At 43.8% G+C, this 27753-nt stretch overlaps 1 protein-coding gene across 2 annotated transcripts in view; it reads left to right on the plus strand.

Moving 5' to 3' along the window:
• Window positions 1-16174, plus strand: part of ARHGAP32 (Rho GTPase activating protein 32) — a 177042-nt gene extending 160868 nt beyond the window's left edge. For both annotated transcript variants that reach the window (XM_040631035.1, XM_040631037.1), the window contains 5 exons: window positions 5035-5180; window positions 7615-7686; window positions 10015-10878; window positions 11562-12550; window positions 13827-16174. In XM_040631035.1, coding sequence (XP_040486969.1) covers window positions 5035-5180; window positions 7615-7686; window positions 10015-10878; window positions 11562-12550; window positions 13827-16076 — 4321 coding nt within the window. In that variant the 3' untranslated portion in view covers window positions 16077-16174. The remainder of the gene's footprint in view (window positions 1-5034; window positions 5181-7614; window positions 7687-10014; window positions 10879-11561; window positions 12551-13826) is intronic.
• The last annotated feature ends 11579 nt before the right edge of the window (window positions 16175-27753 follow it).

The raw sequence follows: 27753 nt of genomic DNA on the forward strand, positions 1-27753 counted from the left end.
TTCCCAGGTATTTTATTCTTTTTGATGCAATTGTAAATGGAATTGTTTTCTTAATTTCTTTTTCTGCCAGTTTTTTTAGTAGTGTAAAAAATACAAAATATTTCTGTGTATTAATTTGGTATCTGCAACTTACCGAATTCATTCATTAGTTCTACTAGTTTTTTTGGTGGAATCTAGGATTTTCTATATATAGTTTCTTGTCATCTACAAATAGTGACAGTTTTACTTCTTCCTTGCCAATTTGGATGCCTATTATTATTTTTTTTTTTTTTTTTGTCTGATTGCTGTAGCTAGGACTTCCAGTATTATGTTGAGTTAAAGTGGCAAGAGTGCGTCCTTGTCTTGTTCCTGATCTTAGAGGACAGGTTTTCAGCCTTGCACCATTGAGTGTGGTACTATCTGTGGGTTTGCCATATATGGCCTTTATTATGATGAGGTATGTTCCCTCTAAACCCACTTTCTTGAGAATTTTTATTGCGAACAGATGTTGAATTTTGTCAAATGCTTTTTCTCATCTGTTGAGATGTTCCTGTGGTTTTTATTCTTCATTTTGTTAATGCGGTGTCCCGTGTTGATTTGTGGAGATTGAACCATCTTCCCATCCCTGAAATAAATCTCACTTGATCTTGGTGAATGATCCTTTTAATGTGTTGTTGAACTCAGTTTGCTAATATTTTACTGAGGGTTTTTCTTCCATGGTCATCAGGGATATTGGTCTATAATTTTCTTTGTTTTGTAGTGGTTTTGGTTTTAGTATTGAGGTAATGCTGGCCTCATAGAATAGATTTGGAAACATTCCTTCCTCTTTTTTTTTTTTTTTTTGGAATAGTTTGAGAAGGATAGGTATTAGGTATTTCTTGATTTTTTGATCAAAGATCTATTTATTAATGTAAGTAGAGTGTTAAAAGTCCCTTACTATTGTATTACTGTCAATTTCTCCCTTTATGTTTGTTAATATTTGCTTATAGGTGTTCCTGTATTGGTTACATAGCTATTTACAATTGTTACAGCATCTAGTTGGATTAATTCCTTTATTATTACGTAATGCCCTCTTTGTTTCTTGTTACAGTCATTGTTTTAAAGTCTGTTTTGTCTCATGTAAGTGTTGCTACCCCAGCTTTTTTTTTTGGGGCTTCCATTTGCATGGGTTATCTTTTTCCATTTTTTCACTTTCAGTCTGTATGTGTCTTACATGTGAAATGACTGTCTTGTAGGCAGCAAGACTGTCTTGTAGGTCTTGTTTTTTATCCATTCAATCACCCTATGTCTTTTGATTGGAGCATTTAGTCTATTTACATTTAAAGTAGTTATTGGTAGGCATGTACTTATTGCCATTTTGTTAATTGTTTTCTGGTTATTTTAGTAGTTCTCGTTGTTCTTCTCTTGCTCTTTTCTCTTGTGATTTAATGACTGTCTTCATGTTATGCTTGGATCCTTTTCTCTTTGTGTGTGTATCTATTACAGGATTTTGGTTTGTAGTCACTATGAGGTTCATATATAACATCCTATGTATATAGTAGTTTATACTGAGTTGATGGTCACTTAAGTTCAAATGCATCCTGAAAGCACTGCGTTTTTACTCCCTTCTCTCCATTTTATGTATGTGACATCATATTTTACATCTTTTTATTTGTGAGTCCCTTAACTAATTTTTTAGATATAGTTGATTTTTCTACTTTTTTAACCTTCATACTAGCATAATTTTTTAAAAGATTTTATTTGAGAGCGCATGTGTGTGCGCGCATGCGCGAGAGAGAGCATGCTTGCGAACAAGGGGAGAGGCAGAGAGAGAGGGAGAGGAAGAAGCAGACTCCCCACTGAGCAGGGAGCCTGATGCGTGTGGGACTTGATCCCAGGATCCTGGGATCATGACCTGAGCCAAAGGCAGATGCTTAACTGATGGAGCCACTCAGGTGCCCCATACTAGCTTTTTATAAATGATTGGTCTACTATCTTTATGTTTGCTTTTACCCATGAGATTTTTCCTTTAATAATTTCTGTTCTAGTTATAGCCTTTTCTTTCCGATTCAAAAAAATCCCTTTATCATTTCTTGTCCGGCTGGTTTAAGTGATAAAGTCTTAGAACTTTTGTTTGTCTAGGAAACTCTTTATCTCTCCTTCAGTTCTGATTGATAGCCATGCCAGGTAGAATATTTTTGGCTGTAGATTTTTTTCTCTTTCAGCACTTTGAATATATCATTTCACTTCTTTCTGGCCTAAAAAGTGTCTGCTAAAAAATTTTCAGCTGATAGCCTCATGGGGTTTCCCTGGTATGTAACTATTTGTTTTTCCTTTGCTGCTTTTAAGGTTCTCTCCTTATTTTTAATTTCTCACATTTTAATTATAATGTGTCTTGGTGTGGACCACCTTGGGTTCATCCTTTGGGGGCCTTTTTATGTTTCCCTAACCACCTCGATACCTGTTTTATTCCCTGGGTTTAGGGAAGTTTTCAGCTATTATTTCGTCAAATAAGTTTTCTGCCCCTGCCCTCTTTTCTCCTTTTGGGATTCCCATAATGCAAATGTTAGTATGCTCAGTGTTTCCCAGAAGTCCCTTTACCTATCATCATTTTTTTAAATTCTTTTTTTTTTTCTTTTTTCTTTTCAGCTTGGGTGCTTTGTACTCCCCTGTCTTCCAGATTGCTGATCCATTCTTCTGCATCCTCTCACCTGCTGTTGATTCCCTCTAGTGTATTTTTCATTTCAGTTATTCTGTTTTTCAGCTCTGTTGGTTCTTTTGAAAATTTTTTTATCTGTTGAAGTTCTCACTGAGTCCATTTTCCTTCAAAGTCCAGTGAGCATCTTTGACCATTACTTTGAACAGGCAAATTGCTTATATCAGGCAAATTGCTTATCTCTGTTTTGTTTAGTTCTTTTTCTGAGGCTTTGTCCTGTTACCTCATCTGGAGCATATTCCTCCATCTCCTCATTTTCTTTTCTGTGTATTAGGTAGTGGGGCCCAGTTGCGCAGTCCCTCCTGGTCACCAGAACCAGGTGCTCTTGGGGTGTTCCCTGTGCGGGCTGTGTGTGCTCTCCTGTTATAACTGGGCTGGGACTGCTGTGGGTGTGCTGGTGGGTGGGTAAGGCTCAGTCCAGCTGCCTGCAATGACCAGCCATGGCCACTAGGGCACACTGTGGGCACAGCAGGAATTCAGTGCAGTGGTCTGAGAGGCCTGGCTGTAGCTGCTGCTGGATTGCTGATGGGTGGGGCCAGCCCTCACTGCACCTGCTGCTGGTGTGCTGGTGGGCCAGGCTGGCTACCTCCTTCCCTGGGGCAGGAGTTGCCTTGAATGGGGTCCATCCTGACCAAGGCTCCCTGCTAGGTATAGCAGGAGCCACTTTGCAGGGGCGCTTACAGGGACAGGTGGGTTGAATGGGGCTGGTCTGAAGGGGGCACTGGCATGGGGCAAATGGTGCTAGCAAGGTAGATGGATAGTGTCAGAACTGGCTCTGTCCGTGTTGGGCCAGCTAGGCTGAAGGAGGGCAAGAAAAATGATGCCTACCAGCCTTTCCATGATTTCTTTAAAAATGTGTTTATAGAGTAGCAGTCAAGAGAGCAGATACTCAGATATGGATATACCTGGGTTCCAACCCTGACTCCATCATTTACTAGTTTTTTAACATCAAGGAAGTTACTTAAACTTAGTGTCATAATTTCCTCAGCTGTAAAATGAGAATAATAGTACCTACCTTGTATAGTTATTTTTATTTTAAATGAGCTACTACATAAGGCAGTTAGCACAGTGCCTGGCGTTCGTTATGTTAGTTATTATTTGTAATACTTTTTTTCCTTTTTGGTTTACTTCTGTTTACTCACACACAAAACCATTTTCTTTAACTCTTTTATTTTGGAGTTTTAATAATTCCTGCTTCCAAATATTTCTTATTCTTACTTATTTCATTGACTGTGAGGTTAGAGCTAAATATAAAAATATGTATACAAATTATCTTTGTGACTAGTTATTAATATTAAAATCTATACATTTTATTTCCATGTCATGCTTTAGCTGCACAGTTTAGCTGCACTGTGTAGAGTGTGCTGTATACACACAACACATGTAGGTGTGCTACATATATGCAGTGGATGTGCATGCTACATACATGACACACAGTGGATGTGTGCTATACAATGACCTATACAGTGGGTGTGTGCTACATACATGACCTATACAGTGGGTGTGTGCTATATACATGACATATGTAGTGGACGTGTGCTATATACATGACACATACAGTGGGTGTGTGCTATATACATGACACATACAGTGGATGCATGTGCTACATACATGGCATATACAGTGGACACGTGCTACACATATGTACATATACAGTGGATGTGCGCTACATACATGGTGTATACAGTGGACGAGTGTGCTACACATATGCACATATACAGTGGATGCATGTGCTACATACATGGCATATACAGTGGATGCATGTGCTACATACATGACCTATACAGTGGGTGTGTGCTATATACATGACACAGTGGATACGTGTGCTACATACATGGCGTATACAGTGGACACGTGCTACACATATGCACATATACAGTGGATGTGTGCTACATACATGATGTATACAGTGGATGTGTGCTATACACGTGACGTATACAGTGGATGCATGTGCTACACATATGCACATATACAGTGGATGTGTGCTACATACATGATGTATACAGTGGATGTGTGCTATACACGTGACGTATACAGTGGATGCATGTGCTACGTGTATGCACATATACAGTAGATGTGTGCTACAAATGTGACATATACAGTGGATGCATGTGCTACACATATACAGTGGATGTGTGCTACATACATGATGTATACAGTGGATGTGTGCTATATACATGGCGTATACAGTGGATGCATGTGCTACACATATGCACATATACAGTGGATGTGTGTATACACAGGTACTATTTCAGCTGTGCCCTCTCTAGGCTGTTTGGTTCTTTCCATCATTTGTTTATTTCCTATAAATAAAGACAGCCCCTTGGATATCTTAATACAGATTACTTTCTCTCTCACAGGAGAAGGCCTCAAAATAAAATGAAAAAATCTCCTGTGGGCAGCTGGCGTTCCTTTTTCAACTTGGGGAAATCGTCGTCTGTTTCTAAGCGGAAGTTGCAGCGGAACGAGAGTGAGCCTTCCGAGATGAAAGCCATGGCTCTGAAAGGTTGGTGCCCCCTGCCCTCCTGTGCTGCCAAGGAGAGCAGCTGGCGTGGCCGGTCCGCATGCCTCGTCCCACCACACTGGCTCTCGTCCCACTGCACACAGGTGCCCGGTATATTGTGTCTGCGCGTCAGCATGGTGTGTCCACAGCCGTGGTGCTACACATGAATCGTCTTCTTCTACCTATTCTTCATCCCCAAACACATACATAAATATGTGGGGAATATGTGAAAGTACCCAGTTTCTTGTGGAAACTGTAGATTATATAAAGTGTGAATGTAGTTAAAATTAATAACATAGTTTGTATATTGTTAATAAAAAATAACTGCTATGGTGTTTACATTTATTAATCTGTATTTTTACAGATTTAAAATGTGACAAAACCATGTTTTAACATGCATTAGAAGTTTATAACTCTTATAACCAAGGAATCTGTGTTTTTATTGGATGACGCATTGATGAGAGTATCTTATTGGATCAAATACATCTATTACTGTTGTTGCAAATACTACTCTTAAAAAATAGTTTAAAAACCGTGGTCTACCAATATTAACAACGTCTGAATCTACGAAGGATAGTAGTGCTTGAATGTTAGAAATACAATGTTCAGTTCATTTAATTCCTCATTCATTCAATTTGCCATCAGGTACTAAGCATGTGCTAAATATTTTGATGATAACCTCTCAGATAGAAAATTAAGACACTGCCCCTGCCTTCAGAGACTTACTTGGGAAATCGTATGTGTAAGAAAATAAATTTCATGCAGAATCATAGCAACTGAAATAGATATTTGTGTGATGCATTTATGCTAGGACTTGTCAGTTCCTATGGGGAAGAGGGCTAGTGGTCAGAAATCTACCCTTTGACTTGGGTTTTGAAAGATAAGCAGGGATTCACGTGATTACTGAGAGACTGAGAAGGGTGTTTCAGGAAATGGGAGCAAAGTCTGTGCTCATGTGTGAAGCAGGAAGCTTGGCTGGGTATATCATGGTTCAAAAAGAGGTTTAGGTCATCAGGGGCCTTGTGTGCTTGCCAAAGAGTTTTGGTTTTGTCCTGTGTTCTTTTGGGGGTTATCCCATGGCTTTAATATGTAACACGGTTATGTTTAGGGTTTAGAGAGATGACTTCAGCAGCAGTACAGGGAATATATGGGGAAAGATAAGCCTGGAGACTGGACAGTAATTAGGAGACAGCTACAGGTGGACAACCAAGAAACCGTGAGTGTCTGGGATAAACAGTGGCAGAAGTGGGAAATAGATTCGAGAGATATTTAGGAGGCAGAATCTACAAGGCTGGGTGAACAAATGATTGTGAAGGATGAGAGAAAAAGAGGAGCAAAGATAATTTTCAGGTTCTGATTAAATGATTAGGGAGATGGCAGTGCCATTATTCATGTAGGGAATAGCAGTTTGGGAAAGAAAAGCGATGTGTTTACTTCAGACATAGGTGGACATGCCCAAGAGATGATTAGTAGTATGGGTCTGGAATTCAATAAAGGGGTTTAATATAACTAGAAATACAGATTTAGAAGTCATCAACAAACACTCAAGGGTGAAAACCCTAGAGAGAGAGTTTATGGAAGAGCCTGTAGACTGAGAGAAGCAGGTTGGGAGCTGAATCCAGAGAAAAGCAGTGTTGAAAAGACTGGAAAAGGCAGAGTTGTCATGAAAGTAAAAAGAAATGATTAAAAGATTGGCAAAGAACAAAAAAGATGAGCAGTGTCCCCAGAAATAACGAAGAAGGGGTTTAAAGAGAAAGCATCGCCAGTGTTGAGCACAGCCAAGAGGTAAATGAGGACGATACTTAACAAATAAGATCCAGCGTATGTAATCAAGGCATGGTGTTAGTTTCCTAGGACTGCCATAACAGATGGCCACAAATTGGGTGACTTAAAACAACAAATTTATTTCCTCACAGTTCTGTAGGCTAAAAGTCTGAAATCATGGTGTCAGCAAGGCCATATTCCCTCCAAAGGATCCGGGGAGGAATCCTTCCTTGCCTCTTCCAGCTCCTGGTGGCTCCTGGCATTCCCCGGCTTGTAGTGGCATCACCCCAGTCTCTTTACCTGGCCTTCTCTATCTCTCTGGGTCCTCTATGCTGAAAAGGACACCAGTGAGTGGATTTAGGGCTCACCCTAAATCGAGTGTGATATCATTGTAAGCCATGATGCTGGTCCTCAGAAAATAAAAAAAGATGTTTCAAAGTTCATCTCTATTTTCAAGTTGATAGTCCTTTAGAAAACAGATTTTTCACATAGGAAGCCATGTGAAAACAATACAGCATCTTATATAATATGCTGCTTACATTGACTATGATTGTCAAAATGTACAGCTAATCACCCTTGAAAGTTTAAATATGTGTAGAGAAAAACACTGTTAGTCTTCTCTACATATGTGGCACTGGATAAAACTTGACACTATTTGGTTTCGATTCTTCAGGTGGCAGGGCAGAAGGAACCCTCCGTTCAGCTAAAAGTGAAGAATCTCTGACTTCTCTCCATGCAGTCGATGGTAAGGACACACCAACTGAGTATATTTACTAAATGTATATTTACTAAATAGGCTACAGACAATCATTCCCGAACAGTACTCATATCTATTTGGCATAGTCCACCGTTGTCTTCATATGGTACCAGTCTCTAATTTCTTCACTGGTGACATGATTGCAAGAGTGTGCATAAAAATAGGTAAAATGTTTTCAGTTAACCATTTATATTTATTAATGCCCAGTGGGAAATGATGTTATTAGTATTTCTTTCTTTAGATTTCATGAAAGCACGATTTTACAAAGTATAAAATTAAGCAGTTTTGATATTCACATCAGTAGTCTTTTGTCTTGTAAATGGCTTAACCTGGCATTAAATTTCATAGACCACATTGATTATAAGCAGTCCCCATTATGTGAAGATATGATCCTCCGTACAAGGAGAAGAAAACTTGGAAGAGAATCCTCTTAAAATGGGGACCAAAATTTTAGTAGAGAATACAGAAAGGTTCGAGTGCAACTTGACAAACAAAACTAAAAGTTATGAAAATAAGGTTTTTTAACCCCTACTTAGCAAAAGTCGGGTTATAGTTGTAATTATGTACTAATTTTTAGAATGAACAAAGGATGACTTCAGTTGGAAGGAGATCTAACTTTTTTGACAAAAACCTTGTCATCATAGTGAACAAGACATCCTTCACTTTATGTTTGGCTTATGCAGCAGGATTGTAAAAAAGGCCCTTTCTACAAAAATAACCAGGATCTACACTGATTTCCCACGGGATTTTCTTAATCTGTTTATATTGGGATCAGTTTTTGGTTTTGGTTTTGGTTTTGGTTTTGTTTTGTTTTGTTTTGTTTTGTTTTGAAGTATCCTGGGGTGTCATCGTCCTGGTCAACTTTCTCATCTTCGTTTATTAACTCTTCTGACTGCCAGATCCTCATCGACCGATAGCTCTGCTCATCTCAAGAAATCCTCACACAGGGGCGCCTGGGTGACGCAGTCGTTAAGCGTCTGCCTTCGGCTCAGGGCGTGATCCCAGCGTCCTGGGATTGAGCCACACGTCAGGCTCCTCCGCTAGGAGCCTGCTTCTTCCTCTCCCACTCCCCCTGCTTGTGTTCCCTCTCTCGCTGGCTGTCTCTGTCAAATAAAAAAAATAAAGTCTTAAAAAAAAAAAAATCCTCACACATCCCTTTAGTTGGGTGTCTAATATCTTAAGGGTTTTCCGAGATTTTCCATTTCACTGCAGTTAAGAGAATGGTCACAGATACAATGAAGTGGGCTGGGTAGATGCCAGTATTAAGCAGAAAATAATGTTTTAGTAGAGATTAGTTGTATAAGTAGTCAACACATTAGTGAACATATTTATGTTAAGGCAGTTTTTGCCTCTTTAGAGCATATTTTCATCATGGCGATTCTTTTTTTTTTTTTTTTTAAGATTTTATTTATTTATTCGACAGAGATAGAGACAGCCAGCGAGAGAGGGAGCACAAGCAGGGGGAGTGGGAGAGGAAGAAGCAGGCTCACAGCGGAAGAGCCTGATGTGGGGCTCGATCCCAGAATGCCGGGATCACGCCCTGAGCCGAAGGCAGATGCTTAACCGCTGTGCCACCCAGGCGCCCCTATCATGGCGATTCTAATCGAAATAAAATGCTGAGCTCGAAGACTTCTGTTACCAGTTGGATGCGTAGCAATATCATAAAATTATGTAACAGTCTACTCTTGAAGGATTCTGCCTGAGAGACTTAAAGCCTATTCTTATTAGAGAGAGAGAGAGAGAAAAAGAAATTGTTCTAAGTTTCTGAAAAGAATCCTATACTAAGTAGGTGTAAATAGTTCATGGGATTGTAGAGATTTTTTAGTTGACATATTTACTTTTCAGAAATGGGGTGTTATGAAGATTTTTCTCCACAAAAAAAAAAAAAACAACCAACCAAAAACAAAATCCTTTTGCTGTGGTATATCCAAAGTACTATTTCAAGTGGTTAATTCTATCTTAGAAATCATGTATGAGATCAGTCATAAAATGAGACAAAAAGAAAGAAATCTTGCCCAAAGTCACAAGAGTCAATGTTGGACTAGTAATAGAATCTTAGAGTTCTGAGTCTTTTTTCCTATTGAAACCATCGAAGGCTCATTCTCCCCTTGACGATATCAGATGTTTCTGTTATTTAGAGTTTGGTTTGGGAGTTCCATTCATTTGCCCCAAGAGACAATTTCTGGAAAGAAAATGAGAAGTAGCATTTCCTTATTGTTGTGCTTTACTACTGTACTAAGTAGGTGACGCTTCATGGTATTGTGTATTATGTATCCTAGGCATTCATACTTGGATGTTGTTATCCATTTTTGCCAGGTGATTCCAAGCTGTTCCGACCCAGAAGACCCAGATCTAGCAGTGACGCACTGAGTGCCTCTTTTAACGGAGAGATGCTGGGCAACCGCTGTAATTCCTATGATAATCTGCCCCATGACAATGAGAGTGAGGAGGAAGTTGGGCTGCTGCACATCCCAGCTCTCCTGTCCCCTCACGCAGCTGAGGATGTTGACTTGAGCCCACCGGACATCGGCGTTGCCAGCCTGGATTTTGACCCAATGTCATTTCAGTGCAGCCCCCCTAAGGCTGAATCAGAGTGTCTGGAGAGCGGAGCTTCCTTTCTGGATTCATTAGGATACTCCCAGGAGAGACCGAGCTCCAACAAAAAGGATGCAGAAGCAGGTGGTAGCCAGTCTCAGACACCAGGAAGCACTGCAAGCTCTGAAGCTGTCTCTCCTCTTCAGGAGAAACTGAGTCCATTCTTTACCCTGGACTTGAGCCCAACCGAGGAGAAATCATCCAAGCCTTCCTCATTCACTGAAAAGGTCGTCTATGCTTTCTCTCCAAAGATTGGACGGAAATTAAGCAAATCACCTTCTATGAACATATCTGAGCCAATTTCAGTGACTCTTCCCACTCGGGTATCAGAGGTCATCGGGACCGTGTCAAATACAGCAGCTGCGAATGCATCTTCTCCAGCCTGGAGCAAAAGTGTGGAAGACAGTGATGTCATAAATAGATCCCCCACCCAGGTAGTAAAGATGAAAACAAATGAGAGAGAGGCCCAAGGAGGATGTGAGTCTGAAGTCCAGCCCCTAGACCAGGGGGCTGCTGCAGAAGTAGAGTCGCCAGTCGTCTCGAGCAGTCAGAGTAAGGCTGTACCTTCTGGACAGACTCAGACAGGTACCATTTGTTTTCCTCCATTCTTTCCTTAAGCTAAGAGGGATCTTCAGTGCTGTGTGCCATCTGTGCCTTTTAAGAGAGAAATTTGCTCCACAGCGAGCCTTTAATCAAAGAGAATGTTTTTCTGGGTGGTGCTGATGGCTCAAAGCCCTAAAATTAAAATCAATCAAAGAAAAATCCCCCAAAGGGCCAGTGGTCCTGCTTCAGACCTTCGTAAAGTCCCCTTTTGTCTTTGGACAGTCAGAATTCCTGGATAATTTTTGCACAACTTCGTAGCTCTTGATTGTGTTTTCTAATAAAAGTACCTGTATTATAGCCTTACAAGTTAACCAGCCAGCCTACAGCATCAAATGTAAAAACTATCCTTAATAACAATCTGCAGGCACTTGAAGCTTGTTTTCTAAGCAGTCTTTACTGAGCCAGATGAGGGACTTGCTTTTCCCCCCCATCTCTATAGCAATTCAAGAGGAGATTGCAATCTTTAAACACTTTGTTTTAGTTTTCCTTCTGAACCAGATGTGTTTTCTCCAGCATTTGCATGTGGGATGGAAGATCATGGATTGCCATTTTGAAATATGGAAGGCACCTGTTTCTTAGTGATCAAATGGGGAGTGTTTGGCTTTCCGTATAGGATAACACAAGCTACCTTTTCACTCTCATTTTTTTTCCCAATTTCCCACCAGGAGCAGTTACCCATGACCCCCCTCAGGATTCCGTTCCTGTCAGTTCAGTCTCTCTTATCCCACCACCACCGCCTCCGAAAAACGTTGCCCGCCTGTTGGCGCTAGCGTTAGCTGAGTCCGCGCAACAAGCCTCTACTCAGTCACTGAAGAGACCAGGGGCTTCCCAGGCTGCTTATACAAATTCTGGAGACATAGCAGTGGCTGCCGCTGAAGATAAACTGCCTAGTTCCTACTCTAGCGTTACTCTAGATAAAGCCTATTTCCAAACTGATAGGCCAGCAGAGGAGTTCCACCCCCAGAACAGTGTATCTGGGAACTGTGACCCGCCTGGTCTAGATCCGGCCGCCACTGGGAATGCCACCCATGCCAGTGCAACCGAATCTGGGGAACAGCTCCACCAGGCCGACTTCCCGGGGAGTCATCCACATCGAACCTATTTACCTGGGGACCCAGACAAGGCCAGAATCACTTCAGTTCCCTTAACGTTAGACTCTAAGTCTAATGATGACCACCTAGGTTTCCCTGAAGACCAATCTGGGAAGACCAGTATGCCAGCTGTCTCCTTTATGGATCAGGACCAGTGTCAGCTTCGTTTCTACAGCAGCGATCAGCCTCCTTCTTATCTTGGTGCAAGTGTGGATAAACCCCATCATCACCCTTCAGAACTTGCAGACAAATCTCCCACACCTTCTAATTTGCCTCGGGACAAAAGCTACCCTCCTTCTGGGTCCCCTGAAGAGAATACCAGCACGGCCGCCATGGCTTACCTGACAACGGCTCCAGCGACCGCCGAGATGAGCACCAGGGAAGCCAGCTGGGATGCGGCTGAACAAGCCACTGCAGCTGAGTTCGCTGCTGCCACCCTTCAGCGCGCTCACAGAACTAACCGTCCCCTCCCCCCGCCTCCTTCCCAGAGATCAGCAGAGCAGCTGCCAGTCATGGGGCAGGTACAAGCAGCCACCAATGTAGGATTAAATAATTCCCACAAGGTAAGAAGGGGAGGGAGTCGGGGAGATGAATTGTACTTTTTCCAAAGGTATGTCACTTTTCAGCAGGGTGTGCTATTGTTACCTTTGAGTCCGATGGGACGTGTATTTCAAGTCCTGTGGCAGGTTTCCATGAAACATTCCCTTACCTTGATGCCGGTTTTTCTCTGAGAAAGGGGCGGTGACTCAGTGACTCTAGTTTATACCTGCTGCCTTTTCTTCCTAAACCCTCTAGGCAGTTTCTTCACAGTACCTCAAGGAGATCAGGATCAAATAAGTCAAATTGGGGTTCGGGTGTCAGGGCTGCAGGTTGGTCCCCCCCACGCCATCCCAGCTCCATCACTGACTTGGTGTGACTTTGGGCAAGTCATTTAATCCACCCGCTGCCGATAATTCACATCTGCACAGTGAACGTGCTTTATTCTCAAGACATTTGTAAGACTTCTGCCTTGCAGACTTTTTAGAAATGGAAGCGCTGACAGTGTTTTAGGTCGTTATGTTATCTCCTTAGCATAAACCAGCAGGTCGTTCTGTAGTCAAGCATCTGTTTTGATGAGAGAATGTTGTATGCAGAATGCTAAGATTTCTTCTAACTTTCTCGGATTTTAGCAAAGTGCCCATGTGCTTTGTGGTCCCCTTGAGCTAAAAGGGCTTCGATCTCTAGGCTCTAGAGGAGGAGGCTGTTTCCAGCAAGTGCTTCTCAAGGACAGCATGTGTGCAGCCTTGCTGTGAGGACCCCGGTTGGCGTCAGTTGCTACAGACCAGGGTGGAGTAGAAAGTGGGGGGAGAGAGTTACTGATTGATTTGAATGGCCCATCAGAGCAGTGACGTCATTACCCTGCCCTGATCTGGGGGCTGACACTGCTCACTACGTGTAGCTGTGAGTCACTGCCCAAATCTCTCTAGCTCAAATCAACTCTCTTTATTTAACAAAATGTTCGTGGGGTTGAGACCGAGCTAGACCGGTAGGCTAGGTATATATTTTTAAGCCTGACTATACTTTATAAAGCTCTCTTTTGAGTGTTTAAAGCCTGTCATAAATGAGAACAGTTTCCCAAAGATGGTCATGGCTGTTGTACCAGGTGGCAGCACAGACCTGTTCCCCGCAGTGAGGGCAGATTGGCCTCCTGTCGTGTCCAGTGCAACCACATGGCTTGGCCAGTTTCAAGCAGCTACCCACATAGCCTCAACTTGTGGGTTACAAATTGAGTAGTGTTTGATTCCACAGAGGGGAGCATAAAAACACAAGCTCATGATATATGTGATCATCTCTCAACAGGTTCAAGCAGTTCCAGCTCCAGAGAGACCACCTGACCCCAGAGCCATGGATGACCCTGCACCCGTCCTCGTCAGTGATGGCGGCGCAGCTGCTCAGTGTCCCGGCTCTGCTCCTGCTCTCCAGCCAAGCCTTCCTGAGAAGGTGCGGGAAGGTGCCCGGGCCCCACCGCTGCACCTGCGCGCCGAGTCTGTGCCCGTGTACTCCTGCGGCTTTCCTGCCCCGGTTCCCCCCACCAGGACAATGGAGAGCAAAATCGCCGCTGCCATCCACTCCAGTAGTGCTGATGCTCCCAGCAGTTCCGGTTATCATCCCTTTGTCGCTGCTTCCTCGGCCTCTGTGGATGACGTTCTGCCTTTACCACTTCCCATCCCACAACCTAAGCATGCTTTGCAGAAAACGACTTATTCCACCTTTGCGAGGCCCGATGTCACCACTGAACCCTTTGGGCCAGAAAACTGTTTGCATTTCAGTATGACTCCAAACTGCCAGTACCGTCCGCAGAGCGTACCTCCGCATCACAATAAACTGGAGCAGCACCAGGTGTATGGTTCCAGATCAGAACCACCAGCCTCCGTGGGAACGCGTTACAACACATACGTGGCCCCGGGAAGAAATGCGTCTGGACATCACTCCAAACCATGCAGCCGAGTTGAGTACGTGTCTTCTTTGGGCTCCACAATTAGGAGTACTTGTTACCCTGAAGATATCCCCCCATACCCTACCATCCGGAGGGTACAGTCTCTCCACGCCCCTCCATCTTCCATGATCCGCTCTGTTCCCATTTCACGGACAGAGGTTCCCCCAGATGATGAACCAGCCTACTGCCCAAGGCCCCTGTACCAGTATAAGCCATATCAGTCCTCGCAGGCCCGCTCGGATTATCACGTCACTCAGCTGCAGCCTTACTTCGAGAATGGTCGGGTCCACTACCGGTATAGCCCATACTCCAGTTCTTCTAGTTCCTATTACAGTCCGGAAGGAGCCCTGTGTGATGTGGATGCCTACGGCACAGTACAACTGAGGCCCCTTCACCGCCTACCCAGTCGCGATTTTGCCTTCTACAATCCTAGGCTGCAAGGAAAGAACTTGTACGGTTACGCTGGTTTGCTCCCACGTCCCCGGGCCAACGTGACTGGTTATTTCTCTGGTAATGACCATAACGTAGTCAACATGCCTCCAACTGCTGACGTAAAGCACACGTACACCTCATGGGATCTTGAGGACATGGAAAAATACCGCATGCAATCCATCCGGAGAGAGAGCCGCGCTCGGCAGAAGGTGAAAGGGCCCGTTATGTCCCAGTATGATAATATGACCCCGGCCGTGCAAGATGACTTGGGTGGGATCTATGTCATCCACCTCCGGAGTAAATCAGATCCTGGGAAAACTGGACTTCTCTCGGTGGCAGAGGGAAAGGAGGGGCGGCATCCCACCAAGGCCGTCAGTCCCGAGGGAGAGGACCGCTTCTATAGGAAGCATCCAGAGCCAGAGTTCGATAGAGCCCACCACCACGGAGGGTATGGCAATGGGCAGTCAGAGAAACCGACTCTCCCTCAGAAGCAAAGTAGCCTCAGGAACAGGAAGCTTCACGACATGGGTTGTAGCCTCCCTGAGCACAGGGCACATCAGGAAGCAAGCCATAGGCAGTCATGTGAATCAAAAAATGGGCCACCTTACCCGCAAGGAGCTGGCCAGTTAGATTATGGGCCCAAAGGGATTCCAGACACTTCTGAGCCAGTCAGCTACCATAACTCTGGAGGGAAATACATTACATCGGGGCAGGAGTCTCTCAGACTGAACCACAAAGAGGTGAGGCTCTCCAAAGAGCTGGAGCGGCCTCGGGCTAGGCAGCCTCCTGCCCCAGAGAAACACTCCAGAGACTGCTACAAGGAGGAGGAGCACCTCACCCAGTCAATAGTCCCACCCCCGAAACCGGAGAGGAGTCATAGCCTGAAACTCCATCATACCCAGAACGTGGAGAGGGACCCCGGTGTGCTATACCAATACCAGACACATGGCAAGCGCCAGGGCAGTATGCCCGTTGTGTCCCAGTACGATAACCTGGAGGGCTACCACTCCCCACCCCAGCACCAGCGAGGAGGCTTTGGAGGAGGAGCAATGGGGACCTATGTGCCCTCTGGCTTTCCCCACCCACAAAACAGGACATATGCTACAGCTTTGGGTCAGGGGGCCTTCCTACCCACAGAGTTGTCCTTGCAGCACCCTGAAACACAGATCCATGCAGAATGAGCCCTGGAGCAATAGAGTTGAAGCAGCCTCTGCTGGACAGTGGACTGTTCTATTTTTTTCAGTAACCAAAAAGATTAAAAAAAAAAATCAAAAAACAAAAAAAATAAAAAAAAAAAAAAAAAAGCTACAACCCCCCCCCGACCACATTAAAAAAATAAAAAAACAACCAAGAAAAATCACCATCTTTTTCCCCTTCCCTGCTTCATTACCATCTCTTCCATCTCTAGACTGTGATTTTTGTCATTAAAAGAGATCTGAATGATTGTAAAGCACTGTGTTGAAAACCTAGTGAAGAAATTTGTCACAGACCATACTTGCCATATGGGGCTAATTTGTCAGAGCCTGAGGACTGCCTTTAACTGAATTTGAATTTACCTTTGTCCTTCTTAGTACTTGCTACATAGCGCAGAGCAGTTTATGTCTAGTTCCTGGTAGGCTTTTGCATTTCTGTTGCATTTCTACTAACTTTCTCAGTAGCCATGCAGCTTGCCCAGGTCGACACTCGGTTTTTGTCACTATTCTCCCTTACTTTGAAGGGTCTCGTGCGTTAAATTAGAAGGCAGAAAAACTTCTCCCTGATCCTTCAGATGAGTCTGTCAGACAATTAGCACATTATAATTTAAAAAATCTATAAAGGAATGAAGACTTTAAGCATCCAGTAAAGAGCCATCATAAAACGCCAGGCCATTTAGACCCAGGCTGAACCCTGTTCTTTACATTCGTGCTTCTCAGAGTCGTTCCTCGCGGTTCGGTGAGCAGGCTGACGTCAACTGCAAAAGGGATTCTAAAGTCAGGAGTAAAGAAGCTTCTTAGGCAGAAGTCAGTGAACTTTGTTGGCACCATAAAACCCCTGTCAGTGCTTCTAACGTTGCCTGCCTTCAGTTATTTTTTTTCTCGATAATACTTGGTAAATTGTGATCCTAGTAAAACATTTCATGCCGTTTGTTCTCCTAAAGCAACATTTCCCCCACCCACCCCACTGGGGGAGGAAAAAACCCAGCATAACTTGACTGGATAAATACACACAATTTATCATGATTGCAAATTTACTTGCTGATTTCTGTTTCTGAACCAGAGTACAGGTTTCTTGGGAACTCTTAAAGTAGCTATGAATTAGTTATTCATAAACTGAAGGCCCCTGCAATAATCACACTCAGCGCACTGCCCCATCTCACCAGTTGGAATCCTGGACGGTGACCGTGTGCGTCCCGAGGAACCCGTGTGCTGGGCCCTTGGTCTATCCTGGCGCGGTCACCGTCTTACTGTAATTGCCATTTTTTCACCAGCATTTCAGGTCTAGTCCTTACAACCCCGTGGGCATGTTACACGTGTGGAATTCCCTGGACTTCCTTTTGAAAGTCGCATTCCTGGTCAGACAGCTGTCTGGCCTGACTCCACTCCCATCTTCTCAGCAGTCCCCCCCACCCCCTCAACCACATCAGCGCCAGACCGACCAGGCCGTCCTGTATTTACAAACGAGTTTAGGTTGTCATTGCATTCCATGACTCTCAGTAATACTTGAGTTTTATACATTCACATGTTTTAAAAGCTCAGTTTGTAGAAGACACTAGGAGAATTTCATTCCATTTACTGGATGATTGCTGCTCTGGCTTTTTAAAACTTGGAATTAACTTTTCTTTAGAGCAAAGGAAGAAATCTTTTAAGAGGCTAAATTCATGCTGCTATTATTGCTGTGAAGTTGTATAAAGATTAGGATTCATGCCAGTTCTTTTTTTTTTTTATTTAAAAGAAAATCATGTGATTGCATTTTAAGGGTTTATATTTAGAAAAAAATAAAGTTTTAAGAACACATTTATTTATATGTGGAAATACTCTATAAGATTTTCTTTTGTTTCCCCAGAGTCGATGAGAGGAGTTCATTCAATAAAGATCATGGTAGCAGTCTGGACATACTGACCTGTGAAAGGTCTGTGGACATGTCTCTCCATGAAACACGCAGACCCAACAGGCATAGAGTCACACTGTTAGGAAACCTGATAGGAGACTTCCTTTTAGCACACAAACACATCAGGTGCTATACACAGGAGTTTGATCTTCGGCGAATATGCAGCACTAACTTTTTTTTTTTTTTAACCTTAACCATCTGTGTCAAGTAGGCGACCCATTGCCCCTCTGAGATCACACAAGCCCTGTAAGTTCTCACCAGCAGCATGGAGCACAGAAAGGAGCGGGTCTGACGAGGAGGTACAGATGGCATTAGTAACAGAGAGCCCGGAAGGAAGCCGCTGAAGGAGTCCTGTCCAGTTTTAATATTTGTGGGTTTGTGGTCACACACATTGTTTACTCCTGAACCTAAGTCTATTTTATGAATGCTAAGGTTAATTCCTCAAAACAATTACTTTATTAATGTCCTATGGGCTTAGAAATATCAGGTGAATATTTTGAATACAGAATAATGACTCAAATTACTGGTATAATTGTGAAACACCAACTTTAGGAAAAATCCAGAGTTGTTTCATTTAATGTATGTAGAGACAGCCTTAACTTTGGATTCAGTTTTTTGAGGGACTTTGCCTATATCTTTCCCTTTCTAATCCTGGAGGGCAGAAATCACACGGCAGGTCACTGTGAGCTGGGTGAACTCAGCACGGTTCACCTTGTGTGTGACTTCACAGATGGCAGTGTTCAAACTTTGATATGGAGCGTTACGATCAAGGAACTGGAGCTGCCTTATGCATTAAACCCATAATTTAATTCTATTGGTATTTTTATAGCCACGTCTCCAGATTTTATTTTTTTGGGCAAAACTCTGATGTCACAGTTCGGTTTGATTGAAACAAATATTCCCTGGATGTCTGGCCAGGGACTTTGCTAACAGCCCCAGAGGTGCCGTTTTCTTATTAATTTCATGTGAGCCTTATTGCTTACTGTATTCAGTTTCCTTTTAAACATGCAAGTCCCTGGGATGGTCCCACGGATAGGGCCTGCACATTTTTATAATGGCAAAGCATTTTTTTTTAAAGGTTAGGGTCAGGTTGAATAATTCTAGGACTGACTCTGTCAAGAAGAGGGACCATCAGTGTGAGTGGACATAGAAGGGTGGGTAACCACATTTGAAGCAGCAATGGATGCATCCAATGTAAATTGGAAATTTGCCCCTTGAGTTTAGAAAGGAGCCTGCAAAGTCCATATATCTGTTCCCAGCCCTGTTTGTCAATCATCCATTCATTATGTTGGCAAAGTATCGTCTGAGCAGTGTGTGTAAGGAAATAGTAATGAAAGCAAAAGTATGTCAGAAAGTTACTTCCAAATGGTTAGAGGCATGTGATTTTCAGTACTGTGTGTTACGGAAATGTCAGGAATGGTGTATTTTAATGTCCGTGTGCACAGAGGGTCTTTTTTCCTTTTCTGATTAGTACTGTTAGTGTTCAAAGAATAAAAATGGTTGTTTTACAGTTTAGATTCTAAGGTAGCAAAACCTGATTTTTCAGCCATGATCTGCATGAGAGAAGCATCCTAGGAAGTCTTAGATCATACTTTTGAGTTCTTAACTTTAATTTATATAGTGTTTTTTTATGTTTTAATATTTTTGTGAACTGGTGTAAATTGTTAATGCATATAAGCTTGTGTATTTTTGTAAATAGTTTTGTGATTTATTTCTTGACCCATATGTAAATATTTAGAGTCTCATTTCTTCAAAACTTATTTGAAGCTGAGTCGTGGGCTTGGGGTTTTGTTTCTTTGTTTTGGTTGGGGGAGGGGGGAGAGAAGAGATTTTGTACTCCAGTAATCCAGATGGAGATATCTTGTGGTTTAAAGCAAATGTCCCACTGAAAGCAATTCAAATATCAACAAAATTATTTCAGGTTAAAACAGACTTCTTTGTGTATGTGTTTCCTTTTTACCTTAATATGACTATAAATAACAAAATGGGATAATCGGGGATATTCACAAAGATAAGTGTATAGCAGAGATTATTATACCAAATGGTGTATATTATTTGAGGGAAGGGGTTTAATGTCTCCTGTTGATATCTATTTGCCACAGTGTGCTGCCAGGGGAGATTTTCCCCCAGGTCAAACAGGCTCTTTAGAACTTCAGAGAACTGTTGCTCTGTGCTGGAAAGTGTAGACAGGCTCGATCCACCTAGGGCTGCCCTAAGGAACCCACACCCGACCTCTCTGACCTGACTCCCAAGCTGCCAGTTCCCAGGGAACCGAATTGGCTTCTGAGCTCAGGATTCTCCCCAAGAGAATTCTAAATAACAACCATATTTCTAAAGATTCCCTCGTAGCATCTCGGACATCCTGTTGACTTTTCAGAGAGAAATGACCAAAAAAGAGCCCTCTCCTACCTCTGTGGCAAGCTGGTTTTTGGCGAACCCAGATAAAGAGAGTATCTCAGTGGCACAAGTCCTGCAAGTAATCTAGCTGCCTGACGAGGGATCCGGAGCGGGTTTCCGTGCGAAAGTTCTTCTCAAAAACACTTCAGCATCAGACAAGATTTTTTTGAAGGAAGAAAAAACCCCACGATATTCAGCTGTTGAAATCTTAGTTTTCCTGTTGGGAGTCATAAATTACAAATCATTCTGAATTATTGGGGCCTTTTCCTTTTTGCCCGTAGTAGGAAAAGTTGCCTGGTCAGTACAGCCATTTCCTACGTACCTGCATACCACCTCGCAGACTATAGGCAAAGGTGCAAACTCTGCTCTCCGTGAACATTCCACACCTGAACACGTGTTCCCGTGGAAATGGCTCTGATGGGATTAAAGAAAAGACCTGTATGACATTTCCACTGGGTCTTCTTAATTTTCTGGGACTCTCATTTCTTTACCAATAATTTCATCACCGAATTTCCCTCATACTGATGAAAATATAGTACTTTTTAATTTGTGTATCTGTCATTGAAGAATCAGTGGCAGATCCATTGGTGGCATTTGAGATTTTAGTTATTCATGGTTCTGTGGGAAAAGGCACATTTAAAAATACTGTTGACTCCCCATTGCAGTCAAACCGTGGGCATCTGTGACCACCTCAACTAAGACATTCTAGTTGGTCGTGTTTCTCACATAGTCGAGAGTGTACGTCTTGAAAATTGTGAGGTTTAATTTTTATTTTTAAATATTTTAATTAAAATACTGCCAGAATATGTTTTAAGCCACAAACTTTGCTGCCATTGTACCTAAAGATTCATCACTTACACGAACGGATGACCATAGTATAGTGATACCCTCGGGGACACACTGAGATAAAAGGAATGTTGGAGTGTTTGCTTCTGTATGAGTGCCCTGCACCACTCCTTTCATAGTTTTGCTTTTTTTTTTTTTTAATTTCCTATATTCTCTTTTTCCTTTTGCTCTGCTTGCTGTGGTCTACAAACTACCTCTAACCTCTCACTTCCTCTAACCATTCAAAATAAATAAGCTTGTCAAGATGGTGAGCAAAAGAAGTTCTGAACTGGGGCCCGGAAAGATTTGGACTTTGTGTCTCCCATTTTTCATTACTTGGAGCTTCTTGCTTTTTCTCCTAACAAAGTGCTTGAATAGCCGAGTTTCAGAAAGTGGGATATTATTGTATAAGATACTGAATTAGAAGGGAGAATGAAACCAAGACTGTGGGAGTGCTCCCTGCATGCGACATTCTGTGAGAAAGCTGTATGACCAGACACCGGCACTTGCCCAGTTAATAACTGCAGAGTTTCTCTGCGCGAGTCCCCAGAAGACCTCGAGCATCCACCCTGAACTCCAGTGGGAAGGAAGAGAAGAGCGCCATGCACACAGACAGCTTCGGCTTCCTTGAGTCACTCAATTAATGTTGTTTGTTTTTTTTAATTTCCTAAAAACATTTTGAAAAGCATCCTTAGATTTCTCAGCCACTTGTTCAAGTGGTTCTTAAACCTAGAATCTATATGAAGCATCTGGAAAGCCCGTTCAACATTAGATTTCTTGAGTACCCACCAGAAAGCCTGGTTCGGAAGGTCTGGCCTGGACTCCAGAATCTGCAGTTTTAGCACCATTACATGTGATTCTGGTCCAGATGGTTGATCAGTCCTGATCCAGATAGCATCTTTAATAGCCTTCTCCGAACGAGAAACCATTTCCTGCTTCATTTAGCTTTACCACTTGGTCTCATCTGTACCTCGGTTCCCTATCACTTCAATGATACTAGAACACAAATTTATCATTCATTTCCCTGTCCCCGGTGGTTACATACGGAGCCTAGATTCAGTTATTTAGAACAATGACACATAGAATTAGGACTAGTTGAGCTGACAATGTGGAAGACAATTCAACATCCTCTAAAACATGAAAATAAAACTGATGACCGCAGCATTGATTCCAATTATATACTTACATATTCTCTTGTGTGGGAGACATTCGGGCTGGTTAGGAGCTGCATAGAGTTAGTGCATATTTACTACTCAGGCTGTCCGTGTTTCAAACACTGTGTTCGTGAAAAACAACTCTTAGAACCAAGTAATGCTCTCTCCTTTCTCACCAAAACTTTTACAAAAATTACTAGCACATAAATTGCTTATTTGGCTTTTTAGTTTTATGTGTTTTTATCAATTGTGGGCAACAATATAGCCATGTTTTTAACAGCTGTGGACAACTAACACTATGCTTGCTCTCCTCTTGTGCCAGCCCACTGGTTTATCGATGAAGCCAAGACACAAGGCTGAACCCTTTGCCCGCTGTCAAACAGCTCGTGAGTGGTGGAGCTGAAATTCAGACCCAGGCACTCTCCACGTGAGTTTATGCTCTGTATAAAAGCAGACTTTGAAGTTGGGTAGTTGAATCCTGACTGCTACTTACTAATTGTAAAACCGTCTCTGAGCTACAAAGCCCTTCTAAAACTATTTCTGAAACCCTTACGAAGCCGAGGCTTTCTCATCTCTGAAACGAGAATAGTGCTTACGGTTCCCGTGAGGACTAATTAGGTAATAGAGGTCTCGAGAGGGCTTGGGAGGAGAGCAGGTGCCCAACAGCAGTTATCCAGGATACTTACTGTGAAATGGGGCAGGACCTTACCTCTATTATGCTTATATAATCATATCATTAAGAATTTAATGATACAACTCAACTGAGACAAAAGAGGGTTTCACATAGTTCACAGACATCTTTCAGGAAGAGTCTTAGCGAGTAGAGACGCAAGACCTAACACAGTGGTTAAAATGAAACCAGGGTGAAGCTTGGAGCGTGTCATGGTAGGGAAGAAAGCCCTTGTTTTGTGAAAATATCTTGCAGCTGTTCGGTGGAAACCTTTATGCAGAGAGCACTGACGATTACAGAATCCTGTCTACCTTCACCATTACAGTGACGTGGTCTCCACGTCATTCTAGTAAAGCTGATGGCTCTGCAGTTCAGGGAAATGGTCTTAGGAACAGTTGTGAGCTGTGCCTTCTCTGCCGGTGGAGGTCCTTTCTGCAGGCCTCACTCTTTCTTCCCGCCTGCCCGCCCGCGGGCCCATGATACACACCGTGGCAGAACGCAAGCAGCGCTCTGCTCTCATGCGGCAGGATGGGGGGGGGGGGGAATACGGCTTTCGCAGGAGCTGCTCAAGACAGGTGGCTTCGACCGTCTCTCCAGTTTTGAATGGGAATACTTTGCAAATAACAAAGGGCCTTCCCCTTATTCCTAAACACAAATACACTTTTCCTGATTCAACATGTGTGAAAGCAAAATGACCAGCCAGAGAAGAGAGTGATTGGACTGATGGTAACTAATCAATCTAACAATTTATTGATCAATTATCAGGTGCCAGGCTATTCTAAGTTTTTTTTTTTTTACATATTAATATAACTCAGTCTTCCTAACAATTATGTGAAGTAGCATTATTACTTCCGTTGCCACTTTACAGATCATGAAACTGAGGCCCAGAGAGTTAAGTAATGTGCCTGAGTTCATACCTCCGAGGTGAAGTGGGATTCTGGCCCAAGCTCTCTGACTCTGAAGCCTGTAGTTGTTTGTTTTTTTAGAGAGAGAGCCCAGGATGGGGCGGGGTGGGGGTGGTGGAGTGGGGGGGAGAGAATCTTAAGCAGACTCCCTGCTGAGTGTGGAGCCCAAGGCAGGGCTCAGTCTCACTACCCTGAGATTATGACCTGAGCTGAGATCGAGAGTCGGACACTTAACCGACGGACCTCCCCCCCCAGGCACCCCTGAGCCTGTAATTTTTCTCACTGTGCTATGCCACCTGCCCAAGTGGATCTTCAAAGATTATGAACACCCAAACACAGAAGTGGGGAAGATACCATGCTACTAATTTGCAGGGAATTAACGCCTCCCTATCAGGCTGGGCTAGTACCTTAACCAAATCTCAGTACCTTAACACAGAAACAGGTGTATTTCCTGCTCAGGCAAAATCGACTGCAGATCCAGTGACTGTCCTGGGCGGCGGTCCTCTGTGAGGTCCCTCAGCCCTTCCGGGTGAGGGCGGCTTCCCCATCCTTTAGCTTCATCATCTGAAGCATTTTCCTGGGAAGCTGTGGCAGGAAGGAGAGCCCCTCAGGGTCTTGCACAAGTAGTTACAATGTGGCCCAGAAGTAACTCAGGTTGTCCCTGCTCAGAGCTCATGAGCCAGAACTAGTTTCAAGGCCCTGCCCGAACATGGGGAAGGAGACAAGTTGCAGGCAGTCTGCCATGTGCCGGGAAGGAGAGCCCAACAGGGTAGCAGCGAGCAGCGCCAGCGCCTGCCACTCCACCGAGCTCTCCTCTCCGCTTCTCCCACCACGGTAGTTACAGACAACCCTGTTACAGTCTGGGAAAATACTGCTGTGGTTAAAGGCCCCCGAGACAGGTTCAAGGAATAACAGTTCTTTGGACAAAAATTGAGGGGCAGCGTCGGGCTGGCAGGTTTCCTGGTGACGTGTCCCTTTTGACGGTCCCAAAATGGTAGCAAGACATTGGCCCTGCACCCACAGGTTTCTGACCATAGATTGGAGAAAAGCCTCTGTAAGTAAAGCGACAGCATGACTTGCTCCAGTCCCAGAGACATGCAGGAAGGCTTGCAAAGGGCCCGCGGTGCTCCGTGAATGCTGTTTGAGAGTCAAATACAGCCACCGTCCCTCTGCTTCCACAAACATGCCAAGTCCACTTCCATCTCAGACCGACATTCCTCCTGCAACAATGCTCAGGTCCCAGATGTTTATGATACTTGCTCTCTCACTTTAAGTCTTTGACCAGACATCAGCACCTGGGAAAAGACTTCCCTTGACCACCCTACCTAAAACAACATCCCCAGTTACTCTTGGTCTACTCACTCTGCTTTCCCGTGCTACATATGTGATAGCTATTCCTCCTCCAGAGTGTGAACTCCAAGAGCGCAAGAACTCTGTCTTGTTCCCTGTTAGATCCTGTGCTACAGCCATAATGTGCTACAGCCATAATGTGCATCGGTATTTGTTGAACGGATGTACTGACAGGTCTCTATTTTCCACAGTAATGCAGTGGAGGGAAGGCACTCAGAAACCCTTCGTTTGGGTACTGGGATAAAACAGATGATCTTTCTTCATCAGCAGGAATGAACCCAACATCACTTGTCTGGTTGACTTTCATACACTACAAGCACATTTGCCTTAGCGGTGTTGCTCGATGGCCCCAAAAGGAAAGCAAGGAGGCTTAGATGATCTCAAAATGCCGGGGTGATTGGACACCTGGATGAGAACTAATCAAAAAACCTTTATAAAGGAGTTCAGTTCTGAAAATTATTTGGAAATTAGTGAAGGGGAGTTACCTGGAGGAGAAGAATGGAGACATTCTGAGTGTCCAGGAGGGCTTTCTTCCCACACTCCCATCACCCTACAAAGCACATTAGGGTGTGGGCCCAAGAAAATGTAATGAACCCAGGTCATGGCAACTTTGGAAGAGAAGGGAAAACTGAGGCTTGGATAGTTTTCCACAAACCTCTATAGTAACCTGTGTACCAAGGGATGGTACAATCTAGGGAAACATAAGTGAGTTAGTTCCTGAATGGGCTCCTTCTTTAAGCTACATGAGTTTTGAAGGGAATAGCTAAAACATCTCACGATGTTCCCGAGACCATACAGGATAAAGTTACTGGAAGTCTTGAGCCTTGGAAGCCTCAAGAACTTTCCGAAAGTAATTGCCATGGATTCTGGGTCTCACTGTTGTCTGGCCCCTCCTGATCTAGAAGCTCCCCCTTCCCTTGGTGGTCCTCTCAATGCCACTTGGCAAGTTTTTTACACTGATTATGGTGGGAAATTGTTCTCTTCTTACCAGAGCTTATGATTATTAGGGTGCCAAAGGCTATCTTGACTTTTTGATTTTTATGGTTCTTTTCTTTAAAAAAACAAAAACAAAAAACCTAAAACAAGGAGGAGGAGCTTCCTTGGTGGTAGGCAAAAGCACCCAATGTTGGATTCAGAAGGCACTTTGTTACACTAATAACAAGTGGGTTTTCCAGGATAGATGGCATCGCTGTTCTGCTTCAAGGTCATCTTGGCTCTCGGGGATGTTTCTGCCTTACACAAACGGGCACCTTTTGTCCCCTATCTTAGCTAATGTGATGTTTGTCCAAAGACCTCCTTATTGTCCAGGAAGGTACCTGATCGCCTGCCTGGCCTCCTCCTGAGCTCCTCAGTGGCATGTTCAGCAAACCCATAACCCACCACTACAGAGAAAGACGGGAGACCTGGAGCGGGAGGCCACAAGCATATGAGTCAGCCCAAGTGTGCGCACACCTCTCAGAAGAAAAGAGTTTACACTTGTTCTCATTGACCCTAAATGGTGGAAGCAATCAGAAAGGGATCACCATCCAGCAAGGATGTTGTAGAAGGGATGGAATCATTAGGTGGGTCATCAGAGCAAACCTTTAAAGCCCTTCCCAACCCGGAGGCTGTGTGATACCTGTGAAGTCCTGAGGATTGGGGGCCAATGCCACTTGGAGGTCGTCCGGGGCTGCTGGCTTTGCTGCCTGGTGAGCGCACTGCTCTCTCTACCGGCAGTGCTCTTCTTGCCCCTCCCTCTGCATGGCATCTGACCCCTCCAAGACTTCCAGTAGCACTTCGATCCAAACTATTCACTCTGGCCTGTATGATCTGGCTTTCTTACTTCGTCCCGATCTCTCTCTCTCATTACAGTTAGACACTGGCCTCTTTTAAAATCCGCCTCCCCCCCACCCCCGCCCCGGGTTCCTTGTATATGTTCTTCTCTCTGCCTAGAATGCTCTCCTAATGGTAGGTCCCTTCTCTTCCCTGTGATCTCACTGCATCAGGGAGGCTTTCCTTAATGTCCCAATTTGAGGTAGCTGCTTGATCATGTCACCCTCTCAATACTCTACATAGCACTTATCACTCAGAAATTATTTGTAATTACTGGTTTATCCATTAATTGTCTGTCTCTTCACTAGTTTGTAAGCTCCATGAGCACTTTGCACACGGTATGTACTCCAGTAGGTTTGTTGAATGAACAAACGGACTAATGAATGATGTTTACGAAGAAAGGGGTCACAGAAGCAATAATTTCAGAGAACTTTGTTATTTTTGCCCACGCTCAGCCCCTCAGGAGAAGACTGTCCTTTGTAACCACAAGGGGTCTCTTCCCGTGATGTTGGCCTCAGCATGCCTACTGCGCTGAAATTGAAGCAGCCACCAGATGGCGCTGTTGATACACTTTTCATTCGCAAATGGTCCTGTTTCTCGGAAGGGTCCAGTAGTCCCCCGGACCTGATTCAACAGGCTGGTTGGTGCTTTGTTCTCC

The sequence above is a fragment of the Ursus maritimus genome, unplaced genomic scaffold (genome assembly GCF_017311325.1).
Source record: "Ursus maritimus isolate PB19 unplaced genomic scaffold, ASM1731132v1 scaffold_16, whole genome shotgun sequence".
Lineage (NCBI taxonomy): Eukaryota > Metazoa > Chordata > Mammalia > Carnivora > Ursidae > Ursus > Ursus maritimus.